General features: G+C 53.8%; 1 protein-coding gene across 1 annotated transcript in view; it reads left to right on the forward strand.

Moving 5' to 3' along the window:
* Positions 1 to 20,066, forward strand: part of ATP2B2 (ATPase, Ca++ transporting, plasma membrane 2) — a 187,247-nt gene extending 167,181 nt beyond the window's left edge. Inside the window, exons 16-22 of the mRNA XM_011994148.1 lie at positions 255 to 446; positions 2,875 to 3,088; positions 5,452 to 5,663; positions 5,778 to 5,885; positions 7,786 to 7,968; positions 9,848 to 9,934; positions 17,016 to 20,066. Coding sequence (XP_011849538.1) covers positions 255 to 446; positions 2,875 to 3,088; positions 5,452 to 5,663; positions 5,778 to 5,885; positions 7,786 to 7,968; positions 9,848 to 9,934; positions 17,016 to 17,327 — 1,308 coding nt within the window. The 3' untranslated portion in view covers positions 17,328 to 20,066. The remainder of the gene's footprint in view (positions 1 to 254; positions 447 to 2,874; positions 3,089 to 5,451; positions 5,664 to 5,777; positions 5,886 to 7,785; positions 7,969 to 9,847; positions 9,935 to 17,015) is intronic.
* Positions 20,067 to 20,928: the final 862 nt, after the last annotated feature.

Here is a 20,928-nt window from a genome sequence, read left to right on the forward strand (position 1 = left end):
TTACAGGCTGAGGAGGAAGAGAACAGAGCGGGAGAAGGGGCCAGGGTGAGGCTTCCTGAGGGTGAAGGGAGCTGGGTCTGTGAGGAGCGTGAAGAGTGGGGTGTCCCTGTGTGGTCTGGCTGTGCTGGGCCCACTGGGTGTATGTACTAGGGAGTTGTGTAGGACTGAGGATGTGGATGGGGTGAGGATGGTGATGCTAGAAGTGGTCACCTCCCCTGGCCACCCCACCCAGCCTCCTGTCCCTGTCCCCACAGGGCATCGCAGGCACTGATGTGGCCAAGGAGGCCTCAGACATCATCCTGACAGACGACAATTTCAGCAGCATCGTCAAGGCAGTGATGTGGGGCCGCAATGTCTATGACAGCATCTCCAAGTTCTTGCAGTTCCAGCTCACAGTTAACGTGGTGGCTGTGATTGTGGCGTTCACGGGGGCCTGCATCACGCAGGTGGGTCCTCAGGAGGCCATACCAAAGCCTGGGGGAGGGCGGAGACCCCCCCAGAGGCTCGGGGGCCTTAGGGTACTCCAGTTTGTCCCTGTCACAACAGCCAGGGATGAGGCACCCATCGATGGAGCGCCTGCTGGGAGCCAGGAACTGCATCACAGAGCTTAGTTGCAGGCACTGGCCCCAGGGGAGTCAAGGACATGAGGCTCAGAGAGGTGGCATGACTTGTTCAAGGTCACACAGCAAATGGGAGCTGTCAGCCTCACAGCCTGGCCCTCACTGCAGGAAGCGGGAGAGGGAGTCCTCAAAAGAAGGCAGGGCCCTTGGCCACCATGAGGGCAGAGGGAGGCAGGGAAGGGCGGGCCGAGGCCCGAGGGGATCAGGCAGCCAGGTGAGGACAAAGAGCCAGTAGGGGCCCCGGGGCCCTGACTCTGAACTGGAGTGTGGAGTGCCTTAGGAGGTGCTGGGTGGGAACAGTTGGAGGGAGTCGGGGGTCTCGCTCACTGGGAAGGTCACAGAGGAGTCTGGCCAGATACCACAACTGGGTCTGAAGCAGCCCTATGCACTGAGCCTGGCAGGCAGGCCCCGGATGTCTGCAGACACCGCTTCTTCATCGCAGCTCCATGAGGCGGGAACTGTGATGATCCCCATTTTACAGAGGCAGAAACTGAGGCTTAGAGGATGGACTGGCCAAGGACCTGCCATTGTTCTTGCAGTCTCCTGATACGCCCCACAGGGACTGACCAGCCTAGCCGGAGAGGCAAGAATGGGTCTCCTTTAGCCCCAGGGGATCCCCAAGGCCCAACCCTCCCAGTGGCCACCTGGGCAGACAAGCCCATGCCCACAGGAGCCCCCAGAGGCCCAGAGTGCAGCACTGCCCCAACAGCTGTGTGGCACTGGAACACTGCTCCCCTCTGTTGCTTCCTGCGCTGGGGGAATATAGGTGGCAACTCTGGCTACCCCAGCCCTGAGAATCAGAGCCTTGGAAGGGTGGCTGGGGGCTTCCTTTTGCTCAGAAGGGCCCTCTTTCCTGGTCTATGGATGAGATGCTCCCTCTAGTGGCAGCTTGAGGGACACTCCCATGGCAGCAGCAACTTGGAGACCAGAAGGTCTTGATGCCAGATAGGGAAACTGAGGTTCTGAGACGACTATCAATTTGCTTGAGGTCTTTGTTTGAGTTGGTGGCAAGGCCATGCAGCATTGATAGGAAGACGGGCACGCCTGACCCCGAGGTATATGGAATCGGAGAAAGCCCAGGGGTGGGGAGGACGGGGGCACGGGGAGTGAGGCTGAGGCAGGGAGGAGGTGGGAGAGAAGGCCAGGAGCAGGGGCTGTAATGAAACCTGGGAGGTGATGAATGGAAGGGATGCAGATATATGGGGCTTGGGAGAAGACAGAAGTGGGAAGAGCATCCGATTTGGGCTGTTGAGCTTACAGGGTCTAGGGGCTTCCTGGAGGAGGTATTCCACAGGCCATGGATGTAGCTAAAGCCACAGGAAGAGGAGAAGAATGGGGCTGAGGCAGGAACACAGATTTAAAAGGAGGGGAGGATGACGACCAGGAGAGTGGGGTCAGGATTGCAAGTGGGAGGCAGTGGCCAAGTGCAGGGGCGAGGTCAGTGACATGAGAGTTGCCGAGAAGAGGTCCTGCAACTCGTGGCACAGAAGGTGCTGGTGACATGGGAGGAGGGCATTCTGGGAGCGTGGAGGGGCCAAAGTTTGGCTGCTGTGGACAAGATACATGGGTGTGTGAGAAAGGATGGGGACAGCAGACCCAGCTCCTCTCAGCCAAAGAGACAGGTCCGAAAGGGTCCTTCCCAGATCCTGGACAGTAGTGACCTACAAGTGGTGAGGTCCTTGACAAGTTTAGTTGCTTCTGCTATTCCTCATTTGCCAACATTTCCTACCTTGAAATGTATTAATTTTTGAGTCATAGATACACACAATAATTTTTTAAGGTAAGGTGGGATAAGAGGGGAGAAGAAATTGGGGGTTGGGGAATGGGCTCTGTTTGTAGGATAGGAGAACCCGAGGGGGAGGAGGCAGTGGGGGGAGGAGGTAGGAACCCATGCTGGAGGCAGTGGGAATGGTCTTGGCCTCAGCCAGGAGAGACCCCCCTCCTTGGGGGCTGGAGGGGAGAGGGGAAGATGGTGAGATGCTGCTGAATTTACCAGAAGGCAGGGAGCTGGTGGCCATTGGGCCTGGGGGGACTCACTTATCTCCTGGCGGGGAAGATGGGGCTGAGGTGGTTGGGTCTGCGCTGATCTCCAGAGAGAGCATCAGAGAACGGCTCCATGCCTGCTGGGGAGCGAAGGGGTAGGTCGGCCTCCAGCCTCCAGCAGGAGCCTGCGGACAATACACCACGAACCCACCCAGCACTTCACAGGGGCAGGTGGGCACACAGGTGACAGCCCTCTCCTGCCTGTCCCCAGGACTCCCCTCTGAAAGCCGTGCAGATGCTCTGGGTGAACCTCATCATGGACACGTTTGCCTCGCTGGCACTGGCCACCGAGCCGCCCACGGAGACCCTGCTGCTGAGGAAGCCATACGGCCGCAACAAGCCGCTCATCTCCAGGACCATGATGAAGAACATCCTGGGCCATGCCGTCTACCAGCTCGCCCTCATCTTCACCCTGCTCTTCGTTGGTGAGCGCCTCGCCCACCCACACCTCTCCCAGGCGGGGTCATCACCTTCCTGGTGCACCACGGCTGTCACTCAGCATTCTCGAGTCACAACCCCCTCCTGTTTTGCTAATGGGGAAATCGAGGCTCAGGGAGGTCAAGTAAGTTGCCCAAGGCCACACCAGCGAGTCTTGGAAGAGGGCCTGGCCCTGTCCCAGCTCTGGCTGACCCCAAAGCCATCAGTGGCTTTCTCCACTGGTGACAGCTCCTGGCACCAAGTACAGACTGTGCAAGGCCCTGTCCAGGTGCTGAAGCACTGCATGGCAGCCCCAGAGGCGCCTGAGACTGGGAGGGGAGTGACTCACCCCTTCTCTGACCCATTCCAGCACCTTATCCTGGCCTGGTGGAAGGGACCCTCAGCAAGGCTTCCTGGGGAAGGGCACCCACGCTTACACCACTACCGATTCTCACTTGCTTCCACTTGGGCTGCGTGTTTGGGTCTTCCACTCAGTGAGGCAAGCACATTTGCCTCCACCCCATATTACAAACAAGGGTACCAAAGCTCAGAGAGGTGAGGTGACTTGCCCAAGGGCACACAGCCAGTCTGAGGAAGAGTCTGGGCACAGAACCAGGTCCGGTTGGGCCAAAACTGACCTGGTTTCCACAGATGCTTCGGAGGCAATCCCAGCAAAGCCTACCCCCAGGTCACAGATGGGGAAACAAAGGCCCAGAGAGGGGTAGGATCTGACCCACAGTCCCACATGGAATCAGGGCCAGTGCTGTCCTTACAGGAGCCTCCTGGAGCTGGCCTTTCACTCGTCCTCAAAGTCCAGAGTATGATGGAGGTGGGCACGGATCCATTCCTCAAAGGCAGTTGCCTTTTATAAATTTTGAAAGTAGTGGCCGGCGCGGTGGCTCAAGCCCGTAATCCCAGCACTTTGGGAGGCCGAGACGGGTGGATCACGAGATTAGGAGATCGAGACCATCCTGGCTAACATGGTGAAACCCCGTCTCTACTAAAAAATACAAAAAACTAGCCGGGCAAGGTGGCAGATGCCTGTGGTCCCAGCTACTCGGGACGCTGAGGCAGGAGAATGGCGTAAACCCGGGAGGCGGAGCTTGCAGTGAGCTGAGATCCGGCCACTGCACTCCAGCCTGGGTGACAAGAGCGAGACTCCGTCTCAAAAAAAGAAAAAAGAAAAAAAAAAAAGAAAGTAGTGTGTTGTCAGGACACATTTTACTGTTGTAAAACCTATCATGAAAAAGCTTAGAGGAAGCCACAAATATGCAGAATTAGAAGAGATTCAGAGGAGGTGGAGGGGTTGGAGAGGAGAGGAGAGGAGAGCGGGGGTCCTGGTCGGCTTGCTGGCTTGGTCACTTGAGCAGCGCCTACCCTGGGTAGTCTTGGGACATCTCACACCCAGAAAACTCCACAAGCCTCCTGGCACCACTTTACTCACTGTGCAAAAGGACACAGGACTTGGCCAGGTGCGGTGGCTCACACCTGTAATCCCAGCACTTTGGGAGGCCGAGGCAGGTGGATCACTTGAGGTCAGGAATTCGAGACCAGCCTGGCCAACATGGAGAAACCCCATCTCTACTAAAACTACAAAAATTAACCAGGCGTGGTGATATGCACCTGTAATCCCAGCTATACTTGGGAGGCTGAAGCAAGAGAATCACTTGAACCCAGGAGGCGGATGTTGCAGTGAGCCGAGATGGTGCCACTGTCCTCCAGCCTGGGCAACAACGAGACTCCATCTCAAAAACATAACAAAACAAAAATGATACAGGACTGCATCAGACGCCCCATCAGCAGCGTCTACACAGCAGTGCCCCGCCATGTGACAGCTCAGGTGTTAGAATGAAGCCACATGGGAGGGTCCGGAGCCAGCCTGGCCCAGAAGCCCTGGGCTCCATATAGGAATTGGCATCTCTAGTAACAGCCCCATGAGTCTGTAGAGGTCTCAGCAAGGGACATGCTCGGGTACAAGAAGCAGCACTCTCGGGGCAGCGCAAAGCCTCCCGCAGGTATCCTGTCCTCGCAGTCCAGAATGAGTTTGCCAGTCTGGGGTCACTTTTTAGAAGCCATGTCGCCCACCTTTAACACAGCTGGCCATCCACCTTTATCAGGTTTCCACAGAAAACGTGGAAGACAGTTCCCCAAGGCCTTTCTCCCCCAGAAGAGAGAGGGCCTTGCTGACCCTTCACTCCTACTCTCTGACCTGCCAACAGCACAGCCACCTGGCCCCCCAGCATCCAAGCATGCCTCTGTGTCTTGGGGATTCACCTCACCGCTCAGAAGAGGCCCCCACGAAAGGCCGGGCATCTCCCCTCTGATTCCCCCACCGCTGCCTTCAGCCCAGCCCCACCCTCTCACTTGGCAGGCGAGAAGATGTTCCAGATTGACAGCGGGAGGAACGCGCCCCTGCACTCGCCACCCTCAGAGCACTACACCATCATCTTCAACACCTTCGTCATGATGCAGCTCTTCAACGAGATCAACGCCCGCAAGATCCACGGCGAGCGCAACGTCTTTGACGGCATCTTCCGGAACCCCATCTTCTGCACCATTGTGCTGGGCACCTTTGCCATCCAGGTAGTGAGGCCCCCACCCTAACCAGGCCTGGGTGGACAGCAAGCAGCCGGACCCCAGCCCTCTGTGCTGGCCCCTGATGGCCTCTCTCTTTCTCTGCTCCCCTCTGACCTCCAGATAGTGATCGTGCAGTTTGGAGGGAAGCCATTCAGCTGCTCTCCACTGCAGCTGGACCAGTGGATGTGGTGCATATTCATTGGGTTAGGAGAGCTCGTTTGGGGCCAGGTAAGTTCCTGGTAGGTCGCAGGAGGTGCCTTTTAGCAGGGCAAGGGAGACAGCACTGGATGGAGAATCCAGGACCCCCAGGAACCGGCTGCCAGACCCCTGGCAAGCCCCTCCCTGTCGCTGGACATCTGAGCAAGGGGCCTTGTCCCAGGTCCCATACTGGTCCTCTGGGTACTACTGCTCTGATTTTTGCCTTATATCTATCTACCACTGCTTCTGTTGTTTACATAATATTTTCTCTCAATCACATCAGTTTTTTTAACTTAAATTTGTTTTTAAAGGCAATGTCATATTACTAAGAACTGGAAAATCAGTATCACTTGTCATAAATGGAAGCTAACAAAAACATTAATGTAATGAGAATGACATTATGAAACTCCAGCTAGAAGCCATGGCCTGCCAGGGGTTCAAGGCTGGAGCACCTTCTTAGGAAGGGAGATGAATCGATGGTCTGCTGGCGCTGGTGGCCAGCTGGCGTCAATCAGGGTCCTGTAGAGCACTCAGAGGGAACGCAAACAGGACACACTCTGCCACACTGCAGTGCTACTCAGTGCTGTGCCTGTGGCCGTCTTGAGAGCTGCCCCAGCTCCAGGGCTCCTTGGGCTGGATGCTTTTTAGGGGCCCTTCCAGCTTTGACCCCAGAATATTCTCCCGCCAGTTCCTTTTTCTACGTTTGCCTGAGTTCCAGACCCTGTCACAGCTCTGACAGCATGCAGCTCAAAGGCTCCTGACCCAGGACACAGGCTTGGGAGGAGCGCCCAGAACCAATGCAGGGCCTAAGGGGCTTTATTCCCAAGGTGCTCACACATCCAGGCAGTGGGACCCGATGGGTGGGAGACATTGTTCTTGCCTTCAAGCTGTCTGCAGGCTAGAGTGAGAAGCTACAGGGGCAAAAATTAACTAAAAGATAAATAAGAAAGTTTAGTTTCATCCAAAAGGGCTTCCTGTAACCTTTGGGGCTGCTTTGGAGAGTGATAAACCAGGTGTGACTGAGCAACTCCATTCCCTGGGCACCCTGGGCACCCTGGGGGCCAGGCCATCTTTATCCCACTGGGGCCCACACCCTACGGGAGGCTCTTCGGGGCTGGGCCCAGTATCTGAGGGAAGGATTCAGAGGACTAAGGTTAATGCCAGTGGTCAGTGCTGACTTTACACTCCCAGGGAGCCCCCTGAGGCTGCATTTGAGCCAGTGCCTGTCTATCCCTACAGGAGATGGAAGGGACCTCTGGCATCTGCCACCTCAGCTTTCCTGTAGGGCCTGCGTCTGGGTCCTCAGCCCCATAGACAAGCCCTTTGGGGAAGATTAGGAATGAAGGCATAGCTCTTTCCCATACTGCCTTCCCAGTCCAGGATTGGTTGCCCTCAGGGTCCAGTGATCTCAGGAGGAATAAGAGACAGAGGAGTAAGTAACCCCAGGAGGGCTGAGAGCCAGCCACGGGCCAGGCTCATGCAGGACGAGTTAGACCCTCCACCGTGCCCAGTTCTCACCATGCCCAGAGCAGCCCCCACTTTACAGCTAGGAAAACCAAAGTTCAGTGAGGTTAAATGACTTGCCCAAGGCCATAGGACCGGGACTGTCTGGGGTATTGAAAGCCACATCTGTCCAACTCCTAGAGGCCAAGATTGTCCACTATATACCCTGACTCTGAATGAGTGAATTAAAAAGCAAATTGCACTCCAGCCTGGGCAACAAGAGTGAAACTCTGTCTCAAAAAAAAAAAAAAAAAAAAAGGAAATTGTCAAAGACTGGGCTGAGGAACAGGTGAGGTGGGTAAAGGAGTGGATTGATCACATGCCTGGGTGAGTCGGTAGGAGGAGGGAGGTAGAGGAGCGGGTGTCAGGGAAAGAAGGCCACCGGGAAGGACAGCCCCCCCATTCTGACAGCCGGGGTCCCTTGCAGGTCATCGCCACCATCCCGACCAGCAGACTCAAGTTCCTCAAGGAGGCAGGCAGGCTCACGCAGAAGGAGGAGATCCCGGAGGAGGAGCTCAACGAGGACGTGGAGGAGATCGACCATGCAGAGCGGGAGCTGCGGCGGGGCCAGATCCTGTGGTTCCGAGGCCTGAATCGGATCCAGACGCAGGTACAGGAGGCTCTTGGGGGCTGGGCCCAGGCCTGGCCGGGGCGGGCCAGGGGATGGAGGTGAGTGTGCTTGTGCTGCCCCCCAGGGCCCAGCTCTGGTGCTGAGGGAGGGTGGCTACAGAGAGGTCCCGGCCAGCTCTCACCAGCCACTTGCACACCCACGTTGCACACACACTCCTGTGGCTGCTAAGGAACAGCGTGGCCTCCTCAGGGAGGTCCCATTGTGCCCTCTCAGGGCAGCAAGGGGAAGCGGTAGGGGTCATACCCACCATGGTCTCCAGGGGGATTTCCCTGAGAGGGTGGGGAAGGGTGGCTCTGAGGGCAGAGGTGAGTGAGGGGACTGTCGTTCGGCTGGGGGCAGCCACCCAGAGGGACCATGTGAAGGCTGGACAGAAGCTGCAGGCCAGGTCGCCCAGGGTCCCCCAGGGCCTGGTGATCAGGGGGTCCGCCACCTCCACGGGGGCTTCAGTTGCTCTCCCCAGCTTCCCCTAGGGGGTGGAGAGGCTGTGGGGAGCAAAGGTCAGTCATCCCCAAGTACACACAGACACACAAGCACACACCAAGCACACCAGGGGAGCACAGGTGCACGGTGTAGCCAGCCAGAAGCAGGTTTCTTCCCCAGAGCAGAGACAGCATGGCCGCCATGTGGCACACGACACACCTGCGCCCTCCCCACCCCCCACACACACACACCACATGCTCTCACATGGGCCCTTATGCCTGGAGCAGCTGTTGTAGCTCACAAGTGCTGTCACAGCCCTGCGAGGGGAGAGTCAGGAGGGACTCTGTGGGTCTCTTGCCCAGACCATCCGGGGAGCTGGAGTGGGAGCTCCTCCATGCCCCAGCATACTTGGGTGAAGTGCAGTGTAGAGGCACCCACCTGGCCACCATCCTGCCAGCTGTGGCCCAGCACCTCATTTCCATCCGATGTAGCAGATAGCTCACCTGGGTCACCTCCCACCCCTCTGTACCCTGTCCCAAACCTCACCTCATGTGACCTTCACAGCCCTGGGATGTAGATGTGACTCCCCCAGTTTTAGAGGTTACCGAGGTCCAGGAGATGGCCCTTTCTACCAAGCTGGCACAGCTGGGGTGGGGACTGGAAGCAGGTTTCAGACCCAGAGCTGCCTGACACGGGTCTGGGCTCACCTCCCCTGATTAGGACCCTGGCAGCCAGCCCTCCCAGCCTGCCCCCACCTCCTGGGAGGTCCAGGACAACTCAGTGAATATGGCCCTGGTGCTGTCACTGCCCTGGTGGCAGAGCCATGCAAGGGTCTCCAAATTATGGGAGGAAGCAAGGACTGTGGTTTCTTGAGTGGGCAGGAGCGTCTGTCTTGCCTGCCTCTTCTGGGTCAGGTGCTTTGCCACTTACAGATAGCCCTGCCGGGCAGGTGGCATTAACCCTTCTTAAGAACAAGAAACTCAACTCAGAGAGGTGGCTTGCCCAAGGTCACCTAGCTAGTAAGTGACAGAGCTGGAATTTAGGCCAAGCTCTGTTCACCTCAGGGCCCCCACCACACCCTCCACCTCCACGCCTGTATCTGAGGGAGGCTGAACACTGCTCTCTTCCCTCCAGATGCCATGTTTAATCACTGCCTCCCCCACCGGCCTCACCCAGCCCACTGGCCCCTGAGCCACTAGCACAGGACAAAGGCCAGACCCCCTGTGTCCTCCCGGGGACCCTGGGGCCTGCAGGTGGGCCCAGAGCTGAGCAGACATCTTTCAGAGCCTTGGAGTGTGTCTGGTATTTTTGTTTTGATTTAAGTGACATTGTCGTTGTTGCCGTGGCTGCGGCTGTTCTTGTGATGTTGCGCCTGTCAGTCATGTAGCTGTTGTGTTCGTTCTTCTCGCAACTTGTCTCGTTCTCTCCTCCGTTGCAGATTGAAGTAGTCAATACTTTCAAGAGCGGGGCCTCCTTTCAGGGGGCCCTGCGGAGACAGTCCTCGGTCACCAGCCAGAGCCAGGATGTAGCCAATCTCTCTAGCCCTAGTCGCGTGTCGTTGTCCAATGCTCTTTCCTCTCCGACCAGCCTTCCTCCTGCTGCAGCCGGGCGTGAGTGTGACTCCTTACTGCCTCCGGCTGGCACTGCCCACGCCAGCTCCCAGGCGGGCAGGGGCTGGGGCACCAGAGGACATGGGGGGCAGCTGGTCACGATCAGGCCCAGGGGACTGAAGGGTCACAGCCACCGAAGAGGGTCCCATTGGTCAGGAGAGTGTAACCAGTCATGCAGTGGCAGTCACTCAGTGGACCAGGGTCAGTCAGAGGGTCGTTAGGGTCCCAAGTGGCCAAAAGGTCTGGTTCAGTCAAGGGATCAGCAATGGTCAAGAGGACATCAGTGACCAAATGGTCCCAATCCACCACAGGGTCCCGGCAGCCAGAGGGAGACAGACATGGAGGTGACACAGAGTGTCCCACTGGCCCAGGGTCATATGTGGTCAGCAAAAGCCTGGACCACCAAGGCAAGGGTTAGAGTTAGACAGGAGGTCCCAGTCTTGCAGTCAAAGTCAGCAGAAGGGTCACCGTGGGTCAAGGGAAGCAAGCCCCTCAGGGTCACAGTCAGTCACGTTGGGATCCAACCAGGAGAGGGTCACATCATCCAGGCTTTCCCAGTTGGTCAGGGGGCACCCACAGCAATGAGGGTCATGATCAAGGGGGATGGTTGAGCCAAGAGGTCACTGCAGGTCAGAGGTCATAGTCAGCCAGGGGTCCCAGGCCACCTAGGAGCTCACAGCCTGGAGGCTGCACCCCAGCAGTTCAGAGTCTCTGCCCGCTTCCTGTCACTCCTCCCCTTGCACTTTTGACAGCATCAGCTGCCCTGCAGACAGCCTTCCCTGTGGCTGAGCTTAAAGCTTGCTGAAGTTCTAAGCCCTTCCTGGAAAAGACAAGGTCCCTGGCCCATTCAGCTTGACCCTTGGTAGAAAATGGTGGGTCGAGCCTCATGTCTTACCTGGGTGCCAGCAGGCCCAGAGGGACCTGATCTACCCTTGGGCATCCTGCCCTCCTTTATCTGAGGGATAGCCTGAGACTGTGGCCCCTCCTTCATCTCCCTCCTGCCAAGCTCATCTCCTCATGCCACCACTTCTGATCTAGAGCACTCACCGCTGGCTTTGTTTAGCTCTTTCCCGGACCCATGGCTTCGGGCCCCATAGGGAAAAACCTGTCTTTCCTCCCACCGCCCTGCTTCGCTTCCAGCCAGGCCCTTCTGATCTGCAGGGGAGCCCCTGGCTCTGGTCTTCTCCAGTTGACACAGTGTCCGTCTTAGCCTCCAGCTTCTGTATGAGAAGTAGACTCCAGCTCATCTCTTGAAACTCTATAAAGGGCCTGTACCCCCATCCAAAACCAGAACACCCACAACACACCCCCCCGCAGCAGCGGAAACCCTGTGTGCTGGTGGGAGCGCCTCCCTCAGTGCCTCCAGTGGAGGCGCAGGCCACAGAAAGCCTGTTGATGGCAAATGTCCACGACCTATAGCGGCAGGACAGAAGCAGAAAGCAGGGAAGGAGCCCCTCAGTGCTCATTCGTCAGCACAGAAATGCAGTGCTGGGGAGGCCCAGGGAGCCAAGATGAAATGGAGATGCATTTCAGCAGATGGTGGCTGAGTCACATTTCCATGAGATACCATCACTAGGCAGTCACCGCCAGGATTTCTAGGGGAAGGCAACACTGGTCCCATCCTCCTTCCCTTTAGACCAGAGAGCTCTCACCTTTGCAGCAGCCTAGCCAGCTGACCTCCCAGCTCCTTTCTGCACCAGCTCAGCTCTGGCCTTGCTCAGCACCCCCACCTATCCTGAGGTGCGGTGACCAAGTGTCCTGTCAGGAAGACCTACATGGGGAAGAATCCGCTTCTTCCCTTCTGCCACCCCTCCTGGTGACTCCTGCGGCCCTCTGGCTGGGGCTGCCTGCCAGGAGTCTGGCTTCTGGGTGAAAGCCCAGTTCTTCATCCATCCCAGTTCAGCCTCTTTCTTGAAGGGCAGCACTTCACCCTGGCCACAACAGAGCACACCTGACATTGCTGGGCACCCGCACCACCTTTGGAAGTCTTCCCTGAATTAGCCCCTCATCTTAGCCTTCACAGTCTAGAAGCTGGAACTGTCCTCTCAAACCTCAGCCACTTCTTTCTAAGCTTTTCTTCTGCATCATTTGTAAAGCCATTCAATAGAGTCGGTCTGGGAACAACACTTCTTTGCAGAAGTACCCCCTTCTTCATTTCTGCAGAAATGCTTAGACAGGAATGTGTCTAAACTGACCTCCTTCCAGGCCACATCAGTCCCCTGTAGCCCGTGGTTACCCCAACTTTGGAACAGTCTTGGAAAAGAAGCCCAGGCAGAGGCTCAGCCAAAGCCAACTTGACAGTCCTTGCCCTGACCCCTCATTCTCTCAGGGGACCCAGCGGGGCTGGCCAGGACCTCCTCACCCTGCTCCCCATCTTGCCTCTCCCCTCTTCACACCTCCCAGAGAATCTCACATTCCCCCTCTGTGACAGAATCCGGCCTGTAATTCTGGGTCCCTCCTGAGACCCTTCCTGAGCCTGTGGTCTTAAAAATAGCCTGACCAAACCCCTGCCTGAGGGCACTGGTTCCCAGACAGGATCACAGCCTCTGCGGTTTCAGCACACACATTTGGACAACACAGCCTCATGCCTCCTTTGCTTGAGTAGTGTCTACAACAGTGCTGCCTCCTCTGGTCTCCAAGGACTCTGAGGACCCTCTAGATACCAGCCAAGGTCCCTGCAGAAGCCAGTATGCTTTCCTCCCACAGGGAGGTTTAAACAGGTGGCCAGGAAGTGAGAGAAGGGCCCCAATTTGATGGGATGAGGAAGTGGGCTGCCCTACTACCCCACAACTCCTTCATCCCCACCACACCCCACCAGCCTTCTGAGGGGAAATCTGCTTCCTGGGGATTCCCCAGCGGAGGAGGCTGCTCATGTGCCTGCTGAGGCAAAAACACCTGCAGCCAGTATGCCCTGGAAGGAATCAATCCACTGTCCCCTGGGTTATGAAGAGTTGACCACAAAGGCCTGGGACAGGGCCTGACTTCTGACCTGGGACACTGGAGTGAGGAAAGCCCCTGAACACATCACAGGCCCTCCCCTCCCCACAGCACCACCGCAAGATGAAGGCCTCAGCAGACAGACGCACGTGGTAAGCCTGACCGCAGTCACAAGGCACATGGCGCGAGGACGCTCGGGAGGGAATGAATTGGTGCACTCTTCTGACTTACTCAAAAACGAGCTTGTTTTTACCCTGGAAACTTAATGGCACACGCCTAGTGCCTTATAGCTGAGCCCCACTCAACATTTCCAGGGCAGTTCCCCACTCCCTTTACTTCAAAGATGCCTCACCACTGAACTGTGGGAGGGGAGGACCTGCCAATACATCCATTTCGCAGAGAAAGACACTGATGAGGCCAGGATCACACAGCAAGGGCGTGGCAAGAGGTCAGACTCTGGAGTCCCTCATTCTTCCCACTACTTATACCACTTCCCAGGAGGCCCACAGACCTGGAGCCACAGAGGCTGAACTTCCATTCCGGAACCAGTGCCCATGCCCATAGCCTCATATTCGTGAAAAGGAGTCAGTCCTCCAGGGAAGGCCAGAGAAGCTGTTTCTCAGCTTGAACTTCTACCAGCGTGGCCAGGACTGGTGAGGAGGGCACCTTCCCACTGGTGATCAAGGACCAGATTAGCATCCCACACTTCGATCCAAGGCAAAGCTGCACAGCCTCTCTTTCTCATTGCCTCAAATTCCTAACTCATCTCAAACCATCTTTGTACTCAGTAAGTCTGTAGCAGGCTCCATGTTTATCAATGGAAGTCCTGCTCCTTCAAACCACCCAAGCCAAGAGCCAGCCCCATAAGCCAGGTCCCAGCCACATTCTGGACGCCGTACCTTGCTGGACAGATAGGGCACTTCCTGCTTCCACTTCCCCTGCAGATTCCTGGTTCTGAAGACTCCTAGGGCAAGGAGTTTGCACTGTTAGGGGGAGAAATAAAGACAATGAAAAGGGAAGAAAGCTGGACTTCTCATTAGTGTTTTGGTAACTAATTTAGTGCAACCTTGGGTTGGCGAGAAAATGGCTTGCTTTGTGGGGGGGACCCTAGACCTCTCCGCTGTCTGAATATTCCATGTGTTTGTTTCCCTAGAGGGCTAGAGAACCCTGGACACAGAGTTCAGCAAGAGAGAGTGAAATTAAAAGAGGTTGTGAGTCTTTAACCTTGAGCCTGAAATGAATGTGAATCAGTCCCAGACTCTTGGCTTCCTTGAAGCCGGGTAAACATTCGAGTATGTCGAACCCATCTCAGACCAGGGCCTGTGCGTTTCCTCAGAGCCCTCTGACAACAGGCGTGGGTCTCCCTGCTCCCTTTGTGCTGACGAAACCAAAACATCTGAAATCCTGCTCACTGGGTCCCTTCCTCTCCTTCCCCTCACCCCCACACCCAAATGCAGCTTATGCCAAAAAAAAAAAAAAAAAAAAAATCCTACCTTTAGGGTAGGCAGGGAGGGGAGATGGAAGAGCTTTTTTTCCCCATAGTTTTTTCCATTTCAGCCTCGGAGAGAACCGAAGTGGAGACTTGAGATGGCCGTGGCGGGGTGTCCCAAAAAGTCTTGTCCCCACAGTCTTGTCCAGAGCAGTTCATTTTTTCTGTTGTCTCCATGCCAGGGGGAGGGCGGAGGGGCCTCATCTCATTGTGTGTCATCCCCTTTGCGTTGTCAGTCACATGACAGGGTCCTGCCACCATCCCCCCGCCCCACACATACACTAGGTGTTCCAGTCAGCATCTGAATTGCACTTCAGCCTCAGAACACACAGCACCAAGCTAGGCAGCTACAGCCGTGACGCTATTCCCACTCTACAAATAAGAAAGCTGAGGCCAGCAGTGCCTTCTTTGTTTTCAATTAATCAAGGTGTAACAGCTCACTTACCAGGAGATCAGAATATGAACCATCTCTGCAGAGCCACAAAGAGGGACTCCAGGGGGAAAGAGCTCAGCAGCCACAGTGGCCGCGATGGAGCACCAGCAGGAAGGCCGTGTCTGGCTGGCTCTTGCTTGGCACTTGTTGCCTCTTATTTAAAGCACGATTCCAGCAAGTGGGGTACCCTGGAGTCCCAGCTCACAGTATGCAAGGTGAAAGGACAGAGGTGCTTTTCAGAAAACAGAAAAGTCAGCACTAACTAGTAAGCGATGGCTGACAGCAAGGGAGAAAAAACAAGCCAATCCATGGGGTCTTACCTAAGACCAAGAAGGATAATTGACAAACCTTATGTTAAATTATTCTCTGTGCACTCTAAATTAGAAGTCAGAGGAGCATATGACATGCTTTAGAAAGAATTCCCTCTGCAACAGTAAAACAAACCTTCAGCGATGACACTTAAAATCATCAACCACTGTCACCTAGAAACTCCACTTCCATGGAAGAGGGCTTTCCCCACCAGGGTTCCACAAAGGAGCTACCCCTGGGTTCCTCTGAGAGCTCAAGTCCTGGGACTTCAAGGGCCTCCCCACGACCGTCTCGTCCAGTCCCCTGCCTCCCCGCAGGCCTGTGGTGTAGGGCAGCCACTGCTCTGCAGGTGGGTGCCACTTGGCCTGCACACAGCAGCCGACTAAGGCTCTGTTCTGGAGGCGCCAATGCCACCTTGTTTTCTCCACCTCTGACTCCACTCCGAGTTGGGGCTGGGACGAGAGGAGGAGGCACCTTTGTCCCAAGTCCCATCAGACTCTTGAGATGACAGGCACTACTGCCTCTCCCAGGAGTCCAGAGAAGGGACACCTCTCTTCCAAGTGAGGGTCCTGTCCCTCTGTACCCTGTGAGGCAGGACAGAGGACAACCAGAGAGCTAGTGTGGCTTGTCCACAGTCAAGGCACCAGATGTGGCAGAGCCAGGACGCAAGTTGGGTCCTTCTGCCTTCAAGTCCAGTGCTCTTTCCACTAGCCTTGAAGACTCAATGACCAGCCTCCTCCCATTCTTCAGCGGAGGAAACTGAGGCCCCAGGATGTGTGGTTCACAACTGAGACAGAAAATGAAAGAACTTGCTGTTTTGTGACTCAGTTGCACACACCCCAGAATCCCACTGGGGCTGGGTTTGGCCATCTGATTCCAGCTTCGTTTTTTGGTTTTGTGTTTTCAAAGCACAAATAAACAAACAAAATCCCCCAGGAAATAAGAGACCCCAAAGTAAGCTCCAATGACTGGCTGGCCAGGGCTTTGAGTCTATACTCGAGTGTTTACCTCCCAAATGCATGAAGGAAAGAAACGCTGGGTACAAACGACCTCCGTTCACATTGTCCAGGCTTCCAAGTGTAGCCATGTGTCTGTCTGTGTGCCGTGTGGCTCCCGACCCCGCGTGGCATGCAGCCCGCCCCCGAATGTCATCTGTCCGCCAGCTCCCGTGTGCTTTCTGGCTGCCTCTGCTCTGCACCTGAGAAAGCCCTGGGTTGGCTTTGGTTTGCTTTGCTGCCTTTGATTTGATGTTCCCGTTCTGTTTGGCCCTCATGTGTCTCTCTCATCCCAGCTCATCCAACCGTCTCTCCTTTCTGTTCCTTTTCTGTTGGTGACACATAACCTGTTCCATGTTGTATGGTTTCTTAACTGTGTGTGGTTTTTCTAAGATGAATTTTTTTTTAATAGCCTCTCCTCTTTCCTACTTGATTCCCACCTGGTCCTCCTCCCCGTCTGCATGGTTGAACCTCTGCTTTAAAGTGAACAAGGCTCAGTCTCTCACTAGGTGTGGGTGCCCGCAGGAGTCGACTGTGCTTCCTTTAACCACTGTTTCCCATCATCTCTTTGATGGTGCTTGGTGATTTCTCCTGTCCTAACACTAGTTTCTACCAAAACCAAAGCAATTTTTAAAAACCAGCTCAAGGATGCCTATAACCTGAGCCCCCTTTTTCACTCTCCCCCATCCTGTCCATGCTAATAACACCCAGCGACTGTGGATTCCAGCCACCTGCTTTGCCCTAACCCTTCTCCCACCCGCCCCTCCTGTGAGCCCCCCGAGCCTGGCTGTGGTCCCCGGGCGGTGCTCCTGACCCCTGTGCTTCCCTTGCAGATCCGCGTCGTGAAGGCGTTCCGTAGCTCTCTCTATGAAGGTTTAGAAAAGCCTGAATCTCGAACCTCCATCCATAACTTCATGGCTCATCCTGAATTCCGGATCGAAGATTCCCAGCCCCACATCCCCCTCATTGACGACACCGACCTGGAAGAAGATGCCGCGCTCAAGCAGAACTCGAGCCCGCCGTCATCGCTCAACAAGAACAACAGCGCCATTGACAGTGGGATCAACCTGACGACCGACACAAGCAAATCAGCTACCTCTTCAAGTCCAGGGAGCCCCATCCACAGCCTGGAGACGTCGCTTTAGCTGAGGACCCTGTCGCCTGCCCGCCCACCCTCATGGACCCCGCTGCCACCCGCCTTCTGGGCACCCATCCATCCAGGCACCCAACTCACCCAAGCAGCAACGAGCAACAATCGGAAACCAAATACTGGAGAGAAAACCAACGTTTCCACCAACAGACCCTTTCTCTGGCTGCGATGCTGTTTGAACTCTTTTTCACTTTGAGGCAAGGGGCGGGATCTCCACTGGGGGCTTACGGGAGTGAGCAGTTTTCCCAAAACAAGCCCTTCCTGGCTCCCACCCAGACATGGACCAGCCATGCACCCGCCCAGCCACCACATCCCCCGCATGAATGTACTGTACACTTTCAATCCTCCCCTTGTTTGGTTTTTGGGGGTTGGGGAGGGGTTTTTTTGTTTGTTTGTTTTCTTAGGCGGGAACTGCAAACAGACTCTTTTCTGAGACTATTTATCCAATCCACTGGTCTGTGAGTTTTTGAAATGCTTGCGCAGCATGGTCTCAGTTGTATAGATTAATTTAATAACTTTTTGAAATTGCAGAGCTTAACTCGCCTAGTAGATTTGCACCAATGGAACTGAAGAACTTCATAGACACTCACAAGGTTATATCCATTTCTTTGTATCTATATCAACGTATACTTCTCCGAGACTGTATACGTCCATATAGATAGGTAGATATATATATATATAAATATATATACATGGATATATAAAGTTTCTTTGCCGGCATGTTGCCTTGTTTCTGCTTAAATTGCTCTATTTTAACTTATTTATGTCCTAAAAGAAGAATGTAATTTGTTTACAAACCTGTAGATAACGTCTTTGGCTATTTGTATGGTTTAAGAACACTGGTGGCTGAGATGCTATAAAAACAGCTCGGCCCAACAGACACTTCCCCTGGGTTGCATCCTTGACGTTTTATGATAGCCATGCTCTGATTTTTGCCTGCTATTTCCGTTCAATAATGTCACTACCGTGAGAGGCTCAGGCAGAAGCCAAATGCGCCGAGTTGCCATCCTGAGAGGTTTAACAACATGCTCCGTAGACGAAGGGAGAGGAGGAGAGAAGGCTTCCTGGGTTTGCAACACTAGCGGCCATCCGGCCCAAGGATGCCAGGATCTGCAAAGCACTGCTCGAAGACTTTTCTCTCAATGAAACTCGCTTGAGTTTACTAAGAGCATTTCAAAAATAGGTTCTCTTTGGCACTGTCTGTACAGAGATTGAGGTAGTGTTGAAATATTATAAATGGTAATGTGTTGATTTTTTTTTTTTTTAGTTAGTAACTTACAGGTTTATTTCCTTATTAATGGCAGCGTCCGAGCTGTTGGCATATTGGATGAGGATCAGTATGGCTTGCTGCTTTTATTTTTATTTTTGAAGAAGAATAGCCTTTTTCTCTGCACTATTTAGATCCGAATGAACCTTATGATGTGTATATTGAGATGTATTCAGTGTGATTTTAAACCAAATTGTCTTCCTGTAGTCACAATATATACTGTAGCCTTTTAACAGCAAGTCTTGCTTTCCCAAACAGAAAGCCATTCTGAAACCCTACAGTATCACAGGTGAGAAAAGGTGGTTATTTTTCCCCAAGACAACAGCACTAGTAATCCCACTTGATAAGAGCTTATTTAACTGTGTGTCAGCCTCTTGACTGCTAAGCACTTTGTGGGGCTCAGCGTTTTTCATAAAAGAACTTTTGTATTTAATACAAAGTTTGCTTTGAGACTTTTCAGCATATGATCTTTTTCCATAAACTTGTACAGTGCAAAAGACATTTTGAATACCATGATCGATGATGTCCCATGCTTCGAGGAAAACCAAACACTTTCCGCCTCTCTTGCAAAATCCATTCCTCATGCTGACCCTCCTCATGGTGGCTGTGTCAGCCCAGCCCCTTCCCTTCTCCAGGCCCAGAGAACTCTTCCACAAACAAGATGAGAGCCACTCGGGAAAAGAGCCATAGTCAGCTGGGAGGGCCTACATTTGGATGGCTGTGGAAAAACTTGAGGGTTTGGGGTTCAAAGTCAGCCCATCCCACCTGGCAAAATCTTCCTGGAAGGAGGTCCTTCAAGAGCGTACCAGCTGAATGTCATGAAGAAGTATCTCTGAATGTATCCAGCAGAGGAAACTGCATACCCAAAGGGGTGACCAGCCCTCAGATGTGCTTATTGGATTCCAGTACAAATGCCACCAAAGCCAGCCCACTGCTCTCCTATGAGGAAGGAAAGACCTGCACGTGTAAAACATGGGGCAGCCTTGGAACATGGTGTTTTTTGGAGTTTCCTTTCTCACAGTTTTCCATCTCCCCACTTCTTTGATCAGTCATGTGTCTGTGACCTCATTCCATGACATCAGGATAGCTGTGTTTGCATGCCATGCTCCATGTTCATTTGGAGCCAGGAGAGGTTCTCAGTGGAGCCTGGCTTAGGGAACAGGGAGCGATGGAAGAATGCCAACATTAGCGTTGGTCGTCTCTTGTCAGGAATGAAGGATGCTTGCACACATGCACCCCCTCACTCTCACACTTGCACACACATACACACACGAAATGGTTGGTTTGTCAAAACTCACTGTAGTACATAAAGCTTGCACTCTGCGTCCTATATCTAGCAGCATGGGGTACGTTTGGCAGTTCACCCCATTAGGGGGTAAATAATTTATGACCATTCATCTGTTTTTATGAATTTTTTTATCTAGACAATAATTGTAAATAAAGAACTCACCATCTCTGTTCATTTAATACTATGCAATGGTTATGCTTTCAATTGCTGGCTCTTCTGACTCGCGCAGTGTGGTTCTGAAATGTCTGTGGTTTAAAAAAAAAAAAGGCAAAAAACAACATCAAACAGAACATAGTAAATATATCTGTAATGTATACTTTTTTCTAGTTTGGGACTGCATCATCCATATAGCTTCTTTTCTGCCCTCTAGACGAGGGCTCCAGGAGAAGTTGACAGATTCGGTTCTGAGAGCTAAGCTCACCAACTTGTCTCCCCCTCAACAGATGAGGGAAGGGCAGGGAGCCTCTTCAGTGACTCCTGGCACTGCAGAATCACTCATCTTTGGAGGTGAGCAGGGAGAGCTCTGAGGAGTTTCCTCCTTGCAACTCAGGCGGAGATTTCTTTAACTCAGGAGCAGCCTCCATTGCTCCCGCCAACCCCTCACCATGGCCCCTTGTCCCCTTGTCCCAACCATAGCATAGAGATGACAAGAGGGAGGCGGTCCTATTTCTGAGACTGGACCAATTAAAATGACTGCACTGGCTCAAGGACTCTGAACCTGTCTTGTCCTGGGTCCCCCAGTTATTGGAAGCCACTCTTTTCCCCAACCATGTTGAAATGCCACATTTACCACACACTGATGTCTTATATAGACTTGGATCCATTTCTGGAACTTCTCTTCCCTTACCTGGGTGGCTCATCTGGCACCAGCCATACAATTTTAACTATTCAATTTCTAATGTCAATTTCTAATGTCTTATTATGTGGTGGGATGAGTCCCTTCACTCTTCTTTTACAAAATTTCCTAGTTATTCTCTCACATCTATTCTTCCACATAAACTTTTAATTGTGCTCAGTCTTCCACCCCCATCCCATTCCCAC

Source organism: Mandrillus leucophaeus, unplaced genomic scaffold (genome assembly GCF_000951045.1).
Source record: "Mandrillus leucophaeus isolate KB7577 unplaced genomic scaffold, Mleu.le_1.0 Scaffold442, whole genome shotgun sequence".
Lineage (NCBI taxonomy): Eukaryota > Metazoa > Chordata > Mammalia > Primates > Cercopithecidae > Mandrillus > Mandrillus leucophaeus.